The sequence below is a fragment of the Gambusia affinis genome, linkage group LG03, assembly GCF_019740435.1.
Source record: "Gambusia affinis linkage group LG03, SWU_Gaff_1.0, whole genome shotgun sequence".
NCBI classification, from domain to species: domain Eukaryota; kingdom Metazoa; phylum Chordata; class Actinopteri; order Cyprinodontiformes; family Poeciliidae; genus Gambusia; species Gambusia affinis.
Window position 1 is genome coordinate 26,643,488 of NC_057870.1, and position 15,621 is coordinate 26,659,108.

General features: G+C 38.1%; 1 protein-coding gene across 2 annotated transcripts in view; it reads left to right on the plus strand.

Moving 5' to 3' along the window:
- Positions 1–15,621, plus strand: part of rasgef1ba (RasGEF domain family, member 1Ba) — a 74,084-nt gene that overhangs the window by 881 nt on the left and 57,582 nt on the right. Inside the window, exons 2-3 of one of the 2 annotated variants that reach the window (XM_044111983.1) lie at positions 6,429–6,476; positions 9,900–9,953. In XM_044111983.1, the coding sequence (XP_043967918.1) occupies positions 6,429–6,476; positions 9,900–9,953 (102 nt within the window). Of the gene's footprint in view, positions 1–6,428; positions 6,477–9,899; positions 9,954–15,621 lie in introns of those variants that run through there. The other variant, XM_044111986.1, reaches the window with a different exon arrangement.

The following is a 15,621-nucleotide window of genomic DNA, read 5'->3' on the forward strand; positions in this document are numbered from 1 at the left end:
TTTGGCAGATCAGTTTTACACTGTATTGATGTCAAAAGAAAGAAAGCTGGACTTTTAGAAGTATTTTTTAGCTACAAATGCCTTTGCTACAAAGGTACACAAAAGAAATGCTATGTTGTTTTAGGCGATAAAATGTTTTCATATTTAAAAAATAAACTGAATTATTTAATTTCCATTCTTTTATGCATTTCTGATATTGTATGAGAAGTGCTAAAACGGTTCAATGAGAAATCTACAGAATGTGCCAAATAGGTTTTTCCAATTAATCGATAACTAAAATAATAATTAGTTGCAGTCATATGTAAAAGGTTAATCTGACTTGTTCCATATTAGTTCTTTTATTTTTGCCAAAAGGCGGCAGTGTTACTTAATTTTTGTTTTTGTGAAGGATGTAATGATTACAGATTAATTTTTATTTCACTTTACTGCTGCCACAACGGATTCAAAGAGAAGCCGCCATCTTGGTTGACAAGTTGGGGAAAGGCTGTAAAATCTCTTAGATATTGTTGTCAGCGAATTGTAGAGATTGTTGCCTACTGGAATTTAAATTGTCAGAAGGCATCAGATCAAACCTGACTTTGTATTAGTGAGAGGACTTTTGCTTTATTTCCATCCTTTCTGCTGTCAGCTTTTTATGCCTTTTTCACGCCAATAGCAATGCTGAATGGATTTCTAGGACATAACTTTTACAGAAATGTTTTCAAAGTAAACCGTTTATCAAAAACAAAAGTTTTGGGCACACTTTAACTCTGAAAACAAAGATAATCACATAGCTTGAGAATTACTTTGGTATATAAATGTGTTTTCTAATTCCACTGTGTACTGGTGATTGTTTGTCAAACCAACGATTATAATAAAAGTTTAATAAATGAGCCACTGCTGCACTGTGATGTTTCAAATGCAGGTGAAAGAAGTCCAGTGTCTAAAAAACCTCAAGGTTTTCTTTTCACAGTTTATTTTTCCAGTTTGGCAAGCAAATGACAAAAATCTAACTTTGCATTGTTTCCAGCTCTTGTTTAAAAAAACAAAACAAAACAAACAAACAAAAAAAAAAGGTTCTTACTGTCTAACCTTGAAAAGTAAATAACAAAAACAAAGAAACAAAAAAAAAAATAAACCCTAACCTAACCCTACAAATAAACTTTGTAAATAACCCAAAATAATAATTTTTTTTTTTAAGCAAAATTCAGAGTTATAGAAATAAAGAATAGATACTACCAACACCCTCTGTACATTGAGTCCATTTCAGAAGTATCCAGACCCATTCAGGTTTTATTTCACAACACAAATAGTTTGTGTTGTGTTGTGAAAACTAATATAATAAAAGTCTGAAAAGTTTGTTTTGCATTTGTTTCCACCACCCTGCGCTGAATTTGTCTATTTGTTTATTTTGGATATTTACAGTGTTTTCCAGTAATTGGACTGAATAGATCTGCTCTTATGGATCAGGTACATTGTCACCGATACCGATCTAGATTTTTATTCAATATCTGATTTCTAGATATATTGAGGCATAAAGACTTATGCAAAACCCTGTAAGCCTTTAAGCAGTTGTGTTGTCTGGAAAACTGGGGTTGATTGCGTAACACCAGATGACGGACACATTCAAATTTATTCTTATGGGTTATAATCCTCAGACGGCGAGTGATTGCCAATCCATCAGGCTTCATCCCAATCTGCTCTTTACGCATTGCATAAACCCAAGATATTAAAACCTTCGCATGTGTCCAAGAACATCGGCACTAGCAGTTCTTTGAAAAAGCAGCACTAACTTCTGGAATATTAAAAGACAACCTGCACTAGATTAGATGCACAGACAGTTATATAAGGTGGTATTTTTCTAATTCCACCTTAAGCTATGACCTTGTGAAAAAACAGGCATCTGAAGGTTTTGATTTCAGACATAATTTGTTTAAATGATTTAAATAAAACAAACTACTCAATAGTAACATTTTTGTCATAAATAACTCAGAAATTAACAAAATAAAATTCATTTTATGCTATTTATGATCTTTTCAGTAATAGATGGAGATTAATTGGGCTCTGGTTGGGAAAACGGCCAGGCGGATGGTCCCTCTGCTGTCAGTCAAACCTGAAAGCTAATCCAGAAGGTATTTTTCTCATTGGCAGAAGGTTGATCACATTCAATAAAGATGATTACGAGAACCCTCATTTCCCCTCATGATCGGCAGCTGTGTCTCATCCAAACATGCCAAACCCCGCAGTGACCAGCTTTCACGTCTTTCCCAGCCATTTGTGACGTTCAGCGTCACTGAAGCCCATCTGGAAGCCTCTGAATCCGCAGCTAATGGCTGCCGGTTACCAGATCATAGAAGCTCTGGAGGAGAGTTTCAATGAGCCTCGATGGGTTTTACTCAAAATTTACAACATCGTCGCTTCATTAAATTTCTTTTAATTCTTCATTAATATTTCATAGATGTGTTTATTTCAATATGATTGTATTCCTAAATATATGATCAACTGATGAAGGATTGTTTTCTTGCATTATATATTTTTTTCTATACTATTTTGGTAGGGGTCCCCAATAAATCAATAATAACAGAGATAGACATGTGATCAATATCACGTCTCTCTCTCAAGGTCCAACTTTTTCAAGATACACCTGACAGAATATTCAGTATTTACTGAACTCCAAGGTTCCAAGTAAGAAATATTGGTGGAATTGACTAACTCACTTGCTCTTTTGTTACCTAGCAACTCACGCGCAGTTTGGTTACCTAGCAACAACTTTTTGAGTAACAGTTTCAGGGTTTGCCTCATGACTGCTTAAAAATAAAAACCCATTGGCTTGGAGGAAAACTGGATAAAAGGAAAAGTCACACCACCAGTCTGGCAGCATTTCAGATATTTAAAGCAAAATCTAATCAATAATAATTATTGATATTGACTAATATGAAAAGTTTACAGTAAAGTAAGATTTTCAGCCTTTTTGTCCAGCCCTACTATTTAGGTGGAGGTGTTGGGCTCTTTCCTCTGTACTGTTATTATTGTCATTATGTTTGATCTGTAGTTTAATTGTGCAAACTTAACTAATTATTGTATTTGTGGAAGATCTCTGCCTCTGTAAAATTGGGTTTTTAAAGGACTGGTCATGTTGAAGATGTTTCAACAGAAAACATGTTGTGTTTTTTATTTCCAAGCTATAATAGAAATTATCTGGTTGTAACATTATTTAACAATCTATTTGTATGTTAAAAACAAACCATGATCCAACATCATGTGGAACCAGCAGCAACATCTTATTTTCTCCAAGTCTCTCACTTTTTTGGACACGCTTTTTTTCCAACATCATTGCGGCTCATTGAGATGTTTCTTCACAGCCTTTTAAAGGTCCAATCAGGTTGAGGTCTGGACTTTGACTAGGCCATCCCAACACATTTTTCCCCCTTTCGTTCTGTAGTAGATTTGCTGCTGTGTTGTAGGATGTTGGAGCAGCTCTGTTACGTCCTGATTTGTTTTTATAGACTTTTGTCTAATTATTTTAGTTACAGGATTGGATATTTGGGTTTGGTTGCCGTGCAGAGATTTATGATGCATATCTGAGGCAACAGGGCATTATTTTTTACAACGGGATTGATTAATTATAATTAGATGATGTGGCCACTAGGGGGTGGTGTTGAACATAAAACAAAGTGGTGATCTGGGATTTCACAAACCTTTTGCAGAGGGCCTACATTCAGAGACTGCTTCAGGCGGTCATTGACGTCAATCTGTGACGTGTGATTCGGGGTTTGAGTTTACCAGCTGAGCCAATCAGGTGCAGGCGACCGAACAGTCCTTATTAACTATTTTTTTCATTTTGTCACTTTGCAAAACATTTTGTTTTTTGGAGTAAACAAAAAACAAAATGTTTCATACTAAGGTATGAAATCATATCTTAGTATGAATGATTTCAAGCACTTTCTAGTAGATTTAGGTGAAAAGTGCCGCATCAGCTGCTTTTACAATATCAATGCTCTTTTTTTAAGCTTCTGGTGATCAATTATAGGAATCAATGACAGTTTTGGGTGGTGTAGAAAAAGGAATGTTTCCAATTAATATATTTTTTGCATTTAAGGAGATTTTTAATACTTTAAAGAATTAGATTCAGTGGCTTATGAACTTGAAGAAAACTGATTCAGATTCAAATGGTTATTGATTAAATGAACGTATGCTGGGTAGCAACATGGAGTATTGTCTCAAAAAATAAAGAAATCCTGTTGTAGGAATGAATCATGCATAGGTTTTCTCCCATTTGCATTCTTTGCTTTGCTGAAAGAAAACTGAAAAATAACATGGATTGTTTGGATAACAATCACCTCAAATTCTGCCCAACAGGCAATCTTGATAACTTATTTTACGGAAAATCATCCAAAGATGTTTCTTCACAAATGAGGTTCTGCAGCTAAACTTTAAAAGACAAAAGTAAAGTTTAAGCAATTATAGCATGTCAAGCTAAAATTGTGATTCAATGATGGCAGAGGATCTGCCTCCATTTTCTAATAAATGCACTAGAAACATTAAGCATCATGATGGTGTGAGTCGCATTTCATTTTGGACTCTGGTAGATTTTGTAGGCTGCATTTTAACTCTACGTTAACATGCTTTCGGCTGCTGTTTGATTCCAGGAGGTTTAAATCTTATTCTGGGAGTGCCTCCTACGCCCCCTACAGTTCACATGCAGCCGCTGCTGTTTCCTTCATAGTGATTCTCTGAGGCTGAAGCTTGGAACCTGCAGCTCTCTGGAGGAGCTTCGTCCTTCTAGGCGGGGCTAGGTACACTCAGGCGTTTTGCACAGCTGTGTGGTTGCCATGGAGATTAAAGGATTTAATTTAAACATGCATGACGGAACCAATTTAACATTCCAGCTATATTTTTGACGAGGGAACAATATTATAACATGATGTAATTTCCTTCTGAAAAGATATCAGTGCTTTAAATTATAATGTTGGAGATGTAGGGAGTGACTTATGGGAATGGTAAAACATAAACCAGGTTCATCCTGGAGGTTTTCTCCCTGTTCTGGATGAAATCGTAACTCTAGGCGTAGAGGTTTGTTGCAGGTCACAGCCGACAGTAAATTTCACCTTGTAAATCATCTTTGTTGCTCTGTAAGTCGTGTGTGTGTGTTCATGTCTGTGTGTTTTCTGCAGCTCATTAGCTGACTGATGTGGTTTTTCTTGGTAAAATACTCCTTTGGGAGCTTCTTGTTCTGTCTTTTAAACACTCATTAGGATTCGTTGCTCCGACATTACTTCTAATAAAATGTTGAACATGTTTAAATGTCTGTTTATTTGTAATTTGCATTTGCTGCATGTAGCTGTTAGCCACCAGGGAATCCAATAGCGTATACAGTTCTTGTTTAAAAGGAAAGTCTCTTTCTTCACCATGTTTGGGAATTATTTTTCTTGTCATTGTTCATGTTTGTGAGTGTCAACATTTAGTCAAACTGCAGAGTTAAAAAATGACAGCTGCTTGAGAAAACATCAGTTTTTGGTCTCGTACAGTAAGAAAATAAAAATCGACCAAGTTTTTGTTGTTTGCAAAGAAACTGTCTCTGCAATGTTTACCGTCCTGTAGGTAAAAGTCTGCACAGTTTGTGTCCAGGATGTGTGGGGTGCGCAGAGATGTTAGCTGTGCTTTTCCTAACCATAGACCTGTAATCAGTCCTATTGTTTCTCTCTGCAGACTTAACTGTTTTCAGTCACTTTTGATATTTCTAATATAAAATGATGCAGAGTTAGAGGCAGATGTCATGGATTTAATAAGAAATATTTATTTCGGCCACAGGAAACTTGGTCAAGTTTATTTTTATGGCACATTTCAACAACGAGGCAGTTCAAAGTGCTTTACATCTTAAAAATAAAAAAAAAACAACCTACCATACAGTCAAGAATTGAGAAACTAGTAACAAGCATTGTGTTTTGATGAGTGAAATCATCAAAATCATCAATACACCGGATATGTTGGTCAGTTTTCTAGTTATTATAGTTCAAAACCAACTCTAAACAGGCAGGATTTTAATCTAGATTAAAACTTGTCTTGGATTGTTCTTTATAAACTTGAGACTTGCAAAAAATGACTTGTGGTATTTTTTTTATTATTATTTTTGTCCCACTTTAAGTGTTGTTGTTGTACTTTAGTGTCAACTGAACAAAAATGGCATTTTCAGTTTAGCTTAAGTCACTTCCAATGTTTTTTGTGATGACTGGGCAGTTACCATGGCGATGGAGACCTAGTGACTCAGAGATGCCACTTTTTGCTGTAGTTGCCTCACTGTGTGGTTTGAAGATGCTTTTCTTGTAGATTTTTTCTGACGTATGAAAACTATGAAAAGTTTTTAAGTTTAAAAGGATTCAGTTTCCTCCAATATTTCAACCTTATGTAAAAATGCTGCATTTTAACTTTCTTTTCTCTCCTCCATGCAGTGTCGCAGTCCACCGCATCTTGGACTCAGTCTTTTCTCCAGACAGCGGGTCAGTAAACACTCGAACATTTCATGTTTGTGTCAACTTGCTTTCTTCACGCTTTAAAGAACAACATGTTCACACAAGGCCGCCTGCACCAATCACAGCACAGAATGGCTCATAACGGCTGAAAACATCACATGGTCTCCATCATTTCACAGTTTGTGGCTGCGACATCAGAGGGGAGTTTATCTGCAGATAATTTTATGTTTTGACGTGAAATGTTTTAACATTTTCTGGCTTCTCTTGAGTTTACGGTCGGCTGCTGCTGTTGGTCATATGAAACCACTGAGCTGGTCCGAAATGCTGCAGAAAAAACAAGTGTTGACTCAAAATCGCCTGTTTAGATCAGTCACAAGACAGGAAAAGTCAGCCTGGGTGATTCTGATTATATAAAAACCGTTTACATTAATCTGATGCAGACTTGAGTAAACAGACAAGTTCACAGTCCAGCAGAGATAATTGAAGTTTTTTCAGAACATTTTACAGATGAACTGCAAAAACACTCAATCTTACCAAGTATTTTTATCTAGATTATTGTGCAAATATCTTGGTATACTTGTAATAATACAATTGCTCTAATACGCCATCATACATTGCACTTCCTGGTCAGTTTTAGATTCAGCTAAAATAATTTGAAATATTATGAGAAACCTATATGTGACCTTTAACCTGTAACAGCTGCGAACCAGCTGAGAAAAGATTTCCTCCATGGGATTGTTGTGACAGCTCAGGAAATCTCGGCTGTTGTTATGGTTACAGGCTGATCTGCTGTGTTTCCTTTGAGTCTCTGAGTCGGGGCTGAAGACTTAATTTAGCCGATTGGTCGTTCTCATGTTCAGTGGTTCATCCTGCAGAATGATTTCCTGCAAAAAAGTCAGAAAGTTTGAGATTAATTTTCAGAAATTTTCTGGCAAACAAAAAGAAGAAAATTTCTGTTTGAAAAGTTGAAAGTTTGCTTTAAAAAAGTGAGAAATTTTGAGAATAGTCTAATTTCTCTTTCTTTTAAAAATTTTTTTATTTCTGGGTTATAATCCTTCGCCATGTGACTTTTTTGCAACACCTTTTGTAGCTTCCTGCCTCACAAATTTTGAAAAGCCCACTGAGCTAAAGACCTTTACCACAATCTGTTCTTTCTTTTCAATTAGTCTCTGCACCAGCTCATAAATGATTCATTGATCTCAGCCTGAGCCCGCTTTAATAACTAGTACGGATGAACAATTTCAGGAAACAATTAGCTCACTGGCACGGCTCAGGGTGAAGTGAAATGTGATTTTTACTGGTCACACTGACACAAAATGGCAGATTTTGCATCAGAAGGATTTGTTGCAATAAAAGGTGAATGACTGCACTGTAAATACGAGTTTCTCTCTCGACCCTTTGACCTTGTGATGCAAACGGCTATCAGCTTCCAGGATTTAATCCGTTTTCTGACTAATATACTCCGAGAGGATTTCCTCTGTACATTTTAATACTTGTGGACAATTCATTTTCCCGAGAGGAGGGCTCAACTCGTCCAAGTTTGTCCTGCAGAAATGCATAAAAAACCCAGCAGATTTATGCATAATGAAACACAGATAATTAATACTGTATCTTGTGCATCAAAATGGCCTTTTCCCATTGATTTCCTGTTCCTGTGTGGGTAATAGGCTCTGGTTATGCAGCAGCATGTAACTGCAGAGTTGCGCTCGTAAATCCCCAGCAGGGCTCAATTTGTGGTGATTAAAGTAGAGTGAATGCCCACCCAGACAATATCACGTGGGAGATGGGAATAAAAAAGATTCTGATTTAGTTAAATCTGAGTCTGTCATTCTAAGTGGTATAAATGTATAATTAATGTCTTCATCTCTAGCAGCAGTTTGTTTCCTTGGATTGTATGTGAAACTCAACAGTTTGCATCTAAAGCCGACAGGTTTGTATTGTCTCTGCTTTGCAAACAGAATTAAAAGTGTCTGCATTGTTTTAAAGTGATCCGTCTGCTTCTGGTTTGACTCAGCCTCGATTAGCCTGAACCCTCACATCCAGCTCTGCATTAGACACCTGTCCTGGTTTAATATATTTAGATTTTTATTAGCGTCATTCCTCTGTTGGTGTGCAGGAGCTCCTCACAGCTCAGCAGGTTGCTGCACAGCTGCTGCGTCGCTCCAGGCATTTATTTGTTTTACCTCGCATTCTGCTTGGGCCTGTCAAACATGGCTGGAGCTGCAGGGAGTGTTTGTTCAGGGGCTACAATGTTTGCTGGAATTTTTGTAATGTATTCTCACTATGAGCTGAGCTAAGAAAATAGTGCGTCCCAGGGGCCATTTGTGGCCCTTGGACTGATTTTGTGCGGCCCCCAGATGCAATTAAAAAATGACAGAAATTTGGCCTTTAGATGCAGATGAAAGACTTTTAATTTGTAATCAGAGTAAAAATTGTTTGCCAACAACTTCCTGTATAGTTTCCTACACTGGAAAATGTAAAGTGCAGCGCTAAGTATTGGTCTTTTTATAACTAAGTTTTAACAAAAGGTGCAACCAAATTTATTTAGACTTTTACTGAAAATCTGGCTTTGCTCAATTTAAATCTGCTTTTATTCTTTTTTTTAAACTTGGCTAAATAGAGCAAGAATTTTGAAACGAAGGGACCTAAATCTTGTTCTCATTATTAAATAAATTTATTTAATTTATTATTAAAGCATTTTATTCAATCGAGCTCAAAAGAAACCAAAAACCAGACGTCTTTCTTTTAACACAAACAAAAAAGCAGTACATTTCTCCCAAAGTTCTTTGAGGAATCTCAGGAATTTTTTAGAAAAACATTTTTTTTAAGCTATCAGAAATTTTCTACAAAATTTACAGTGTAATATTTTACATTTTTTATATATTATACAATTGAAAATCTCTTAAGTTCTGGATCTATAATAAGCGACTTTATTTGCTGTAGGGGTTTTTTTGGTCCGATTTCTTTTGAGTCTACAATTTTAGCTCATTGTGGCAAAAAGTTTGGACATCCCTGCAGTGAATCAGGCGCAGCAAATCTCACCTGAAAATGGAAAGAAATCTTTTCTACTTATAATTTTACTTTCATTACACTGAAAAAAAACTCTCCTTAAGAGTAAGTTGTTTCTTTGCCATTACCGCATTTAGCAGGATTGATTGACGGCACTAAGACCCGCCTCCTGGCTCCTATTGATTATTTGCCAGAATCACTCAGGTTGCAGGTGGAGGAGATCGATCTTTTCTCATTTTATCTTTCTCATCTTAAACTGTCACTACTTGGTGACAGTTTTAACAAATATTTCAAAAAACATATTTTTATAGAAGTTGCATTTTGCGGCTTTAAATGCATAGAATTCATTATAGTTTCTAATGACCTCAAATCTGGGTTGTTTTTGTGCTTCAGGATGATAAATTCGCTTCATGCAGTGACATTTCCTCTTCCTTCCTGCAGCCAACCTTTCATTGTTCGCTGACTGATGAGAGGCTTCTGCTCGACAGCAGATTGGTAAGTCCCCTCAATATGGAGCTTTTTTTTTATTGCTTTCGGGACCAGATGATTGCACCTTAAATTGGCTGAGCATTTAGCTCTTGAACATGATGATGGTTTTAATTAAAAAGCTTCAAAATTAACAATCACAATCAGCAGAAGCAGACATCAGGGTTGAATTGAAAGTTTGTAACTGATTTGCTGTGTATTGTTTAGATTCTTTTGAATTAATAAAACAATTCAGATTAACTCCCAAGCAGCAGATGGCCTAAAAATCTTCTCTTTTTGTTGATGATGCCATGTTTTCTACTAAATTCAAACCCTTCTTTGATCACTCTGTTGTTGTGTAATGCAAACGGTAACACTCCACGGAAAGCCAATTATGCACCAACAAAGGGCATTACGTTCCTGCTTGGTCTTTGCATGGCTTAATCTACTCAAAGAAGAGAGTGGCGACTCTATGCCAGCTGGCACATGACTTTGTTAATTACTTAGGACAGCAGCACAAACAGATTTATGTTTTTGTCAATTTCCAATTTATCAGAAACGAATGAAAGCATCCTTTTATGGTCCGTCTCTAAGACCCCCCTTGTGACCACCAACCAGGATCCTCCTGGTTTGCTTTTTGTAGAGCTGTAAGCATCAGATGGCAGCAGGTGCATGGGCGGTGCGGTATGGATCTGCAGGTACATTACCGCAGAGCCTCATCATGAAAAGCTTAAAGACTTTCTAAGAACAACGAGCCAAATCTGAGCCGAAGCCAGAGGGGATTATCACTGCAAAAAACACAATCTTACTAAGTATTTTTGGTCTAGTTTCTCATGCAGATATCTCAGTGCACTTGAAATATGACAAAACTAACTTACAATCATCTTTTCAACAAAATATAGGAGCTTTTTTAAGTCAATAATTCCTTAATATTGATGAAAAAGTACTTCTAGTTCTCTTACAACCTGGAAACATGTCTTGTTAGAGGTGAGAGAATTTTTTTCCTGAATAAATGCTACATTTGTGATATTCATCATTTATTCTCTTACTCCTGTCACAGTTGAGGTCTGTGGATTAAGTCTTTTGAGAATTACTACATTAAAGGTTAAGGACGTTGCTTGTATTTCTTTCTCTTCGTCTCAGATCGTCACCTCTGTGTTTTTCACTTTTTATTTTACTACACTGAGCTTCTCTCCCCCTCCTCGACTTAAGCCTCCTGCAGATTGCATGTTGACCTCCCTGGAAGGCCCAGGTGGAACGGTGCCTGAGGATTATGCAAACATTATGCATGCCAAACAACAGCACTCACAGTGGGACGCTGAGCCAGAAAAGGCTACCTCTATGATATCAGCGCAGGCAGCTTAATTTTCACACATGCAGCAGCTTTGGGGGATTAATCTAATAAGAAAGCAGGAATTGTTCCCAAATCCTAATTGATTTTATTTTTACCTCATTTCGTTCAACACCGTAGCAGGTAAATCTGGCACGCAGCGTTTCCTCTAATCATGAAACCCTAACAAAAACCTCTATTCTTTATTGAAAATAAAGTTTTAAAAACATTTGAATTTCTGCTAATTTGTCAGGATTTCCTCAGAAGTCTCTTCTGTTTGGTGCGTTCAGGTTCAAGACGCATTCGCACAATTAACACTGCGTTATGGAGCCTGCTACTATTAAGTCTTCCCATTACGTTGATGACTGCAGTCGATTTGCCACAGTCGGATGCTAACCATGACTTTCTTTCATTTTAATTAATGAAAGCTCAATTGATGAATAAAATTAAGCTAAATGGCTTATAATGAATCGCATGTCTTTAGCTGTTTGGAGGCTTTCGTTTCCAATGACAACCAGATCAGGAAGCAAAGTGGTTTTTATGGTGACTATTGGGAGAGATTTTAGATGTTTTCAGTATCTTCTGTGACACGTTAAATTATTTTGAAGGTTTGTGGACTGAGAGCAGCTCCCACTCAGTCCAAAAAACACTGTTGGGTTAAATTTACTCTTTAAATTGTCCTTTGGTGCGACTGTATACATCCCTGTTGACATATATAGTGAGCAAATTACAGGATGCTAAAGCTAAATGTGTTTTAAAATCCTTTTGTTTCGTTTTTATTGTTGACCAAGAGGTGGTTTCATCAACTAATATGTTTGGACAGATGGAAACTTCCAAATGTTGGCAAAATATGTAGAATAATCAGGAAATGCTGTGTGCAGCATGTTTTCATGATTAAATCTAGGCTGTGAGCTGGCAGGAAGTGTGTATGAAAATGTTTGACACACAGAGTTTAATCAAATTAAAGTTGTAATCCTTTTATAACTCAGATGTGGCAGGAAAGGCAGATCATTTCCCTGCTCCTACAGTACCAGGAGCCCTGACCTTTTTCCGAACGGATGGTCCCAGAGAGAATTAAACTCCTGACCGCGCATGTGTCAGCGTTGGGGCTCCATGTGGCCCTTAAGTGCCCTCCCATGAATTAATAATATTAATGGCAGATGTTCGTAAAGCTGGGGTCATCTGGGAGTTGCAGCATGTTGGTGACAGTATAGAATTGCATCCATTTAATCTCTCTTGGTTGTAGATCCGTTGCAAGCTATTGTTTACATCCGGTGATTTTGCACATGCACACAACTCTGGAGGGCAAAAAGACGATGCTTTTCTTTGTCATTCATAGCTGCGCTGCTGCCGTAGAACAATTCCTTAAACTAAATGAAACCTGGAGATGTAGGTTTTATTAATTTAGTGCAGTGGGGCACAGCAAAGAGAAAAATAACTCAGAAAAAAGTTGAAAAACTGAAAACCTTTTTTTTTCTTGCTCTGTCAGCTATGTTATGACAACAGACTTGTTGCCATAGCAACTGACAACGATTCAACACCAAAAAACACAAACATTTCCCACACGAAGAACAGTACATTCAGTCCATCGCAGTTTTATGTTTTTAGACTTGATATTTATTTTGCGATTAATTGATTGCCGTGGTAGATTAGCTACTGCTGCTAATCGAACATTGCGGCAGTTAATTAGCTAATTTAAACAGCTGCTCTACTGATCTGTTACACTACACACCAATGTCTCATTGGTGTGTAGTGTAACAGCAATGGTGCCCGTTCAGACACCAAGCGTCCGCAGCAATGGTGCCCGTTCAGACACCAAGCGTCCGCAGCAATGGTGCCCGTTCAGACACCAAGCGTCCGCAGCAATGGTGCCCGTTCAGACACCAAGCGTCCGCAGCAATGGTGACCGTTCAGACACCAAGCGTCCGCAGCAATGGTGACCGTTCAGACACCAAGCGTCCGCAGCAATGGTGACCGTTCAGACACCAAGCGTCCGCAGCAATGGTGACCGTTCAGACACCAAGCGTCCGCAGCAATGGTGACCGTTCAGACACCATGCGTCCGCAGCAATGGTGCCCGTTCAGACACAAAGCGTCCGCAGCAATGGTGCCGTTCAGACACCAAGCGCCCGCAGCAATGGTGCCCGTTTCAGACACCAAGCGCCCGCGCAGCAATGGTGACCGTTCAGACACCAAGCGTCCGCAGCAATGGTGACCGTTCAGACACCAAGCGTCCGCAGCAATGGTGACCGTTCAGACACCAAGCGTCCGCAGCAATGGTGACCGTTCAGACACCAAGCGTCCGCAGTCTGAATGGTCATGCCATATTTTATTCAACGTTTGTCATTGACGTGAGACATTTGTCATAATTCTGCACCAGAAAAAGCTAGATGAAGAAATATGGACATATATAATGGCTGAAAATTATGATTTTAAAATTGTAATAGAAGTCTGTCACTGAAGCACATCACATCCCAATTCCTTTGACTTCACAGCCAAACAGACTTCTCTACAAATGCTCCACAAAATGTCGCTGCTGTTAGCTTCCTTCATGTTCTTATGATCTTGTGACGACACTGTGACTCTAATTGCTGATACTGAAGTCTGATTGCAGTTGTATTTGATTAGTAAAAATTTCAGATTTCAGCAAAAAATTTGAATTGAGGATCAAGACCTGCAGTGTGAAAGTAGCCTAATGGATCATGTTAAACACACACACACACACCTGCTGATGTTATGTAACCTTGTCAAAGCAGAGGTGGGGTCTACTCTCACGGACCTCTACAGGGATAAACACGGAGCTGCTGGGATGAATTTATGAATTAATAGCTGTCTGGTTCAGGGTGGGGATGCTTTGGATGTGTTTGTTTTGCACACGTGGCTACATGGAACCACGTCTCAATGCTGTCTGGTCTTATGATTATTAGTCCCGGCCTGGACATTGGCCTCAAGCCCAGCTTGTACTCATTTCTCTGAGTGTGTGTGTGTTTATGTTCCTGCTGTGTTCACTTAATACCTGGTATTCAGTGGCACACTGTATAATCCTTGGCATGTCCACGCTTTGAACTGAGGGAAGGACGTGTCTGACCTACATTTTATACTCACAAAATGTTTCCTCCATGATTTAAGGGTTGACTGCTCAAATGCCAAAGAAGGATAAAATCCTGGATCACATCGTTTCTCTAGGCCACACGAAATTCATTCAAGAAATGGATAGGCAGACTTGGATTGGAAAAAATGGACATAGATTTATTGTTTGGCTGGCCAAATATCTTTCCCTCATTTTTTTAAAAGTGTTCTTCCACGTAGTCAGGTTTTGTCTGATTTTGTAAAAAAAAAAATATTAAGGGAACTCTGGTCTGCTAGGTAACAAGCTAGGCTTTGCTGGGGTTGCTAGGTAACAGGCTAGGCTTTGCTGGGGTTGCTAGGTAACAGGCTAGGCTTTGCTGGGGTTGCTAGGTAACACGCTAGGCTTTGCTGGGGTTGCTAGGTAACATACTAGGCTTTGCTGGGGTTGCTAGGTAACATACTAGGCTTTGCTGGGGTTGCTAGGTAACAGGCTAGGCTTTGCTGGGGTTGCTAGGTAACAGGCTAGGCTTTGCTGGGGTTGCTAGGTAACAGGCTAGGCTTTGCTGGGGTTGCTAGGTAACAGGCTAGGCTTTGCTGGGGTTGCTAGGTAACAGGCACTGCCTGCTGATTTGTGACGTTGCATTCCAAAGGGTTTTGAAACTGCTCATTTTCTATATTACAAATAACTTAAAGTTATTGTTTAAAATCGGCTGGTGGGTGTTCACTGCAAAAGCTTGCCAAGTATTTCTGTTTAGTTTCTAGTGTAAACATCTTAGCACACTTAAAATAAGACAAAACTAACCTACAATTATCTTTTCTGCAAGATATAGGAGCTTTTTTAAAGTCAATAATTCCTTAATATGGATGGAGAACATACTGGTGAGGGTGGCAGATTATTTCACTTTCAACAGGGGAAAAAGGTCTTGATATAAGTGAAATAATCTGTCAATGGAATTGGTACTTTTTAATAATATTAAAGAATTATTTACGTAAACTCCTATATTTTGCTGAAAAGTTACTTGTTAGTTTTTTTTTTTGTCTTCAAATATAATAAAACATTTGCACTAGAAACTAAAGAAAATTAATTGGTAAGATTTTGTTTTTTACAGTCTTTTTAGAAGCGGGGGAGACCCAAATAGTAGTACAACAATACTTCTGTTGGGTATGTTACATTATTAACCCAACTCAGTAAAGCAGGGTTCTTGGATTGTTGGAAATTGCTTGAATTTGGAGAAAGCCCAGTGATATCACGTAAGAGTTCCTGCGTCTCATTCAATGGCGTACAAGAACACTTTCTCCA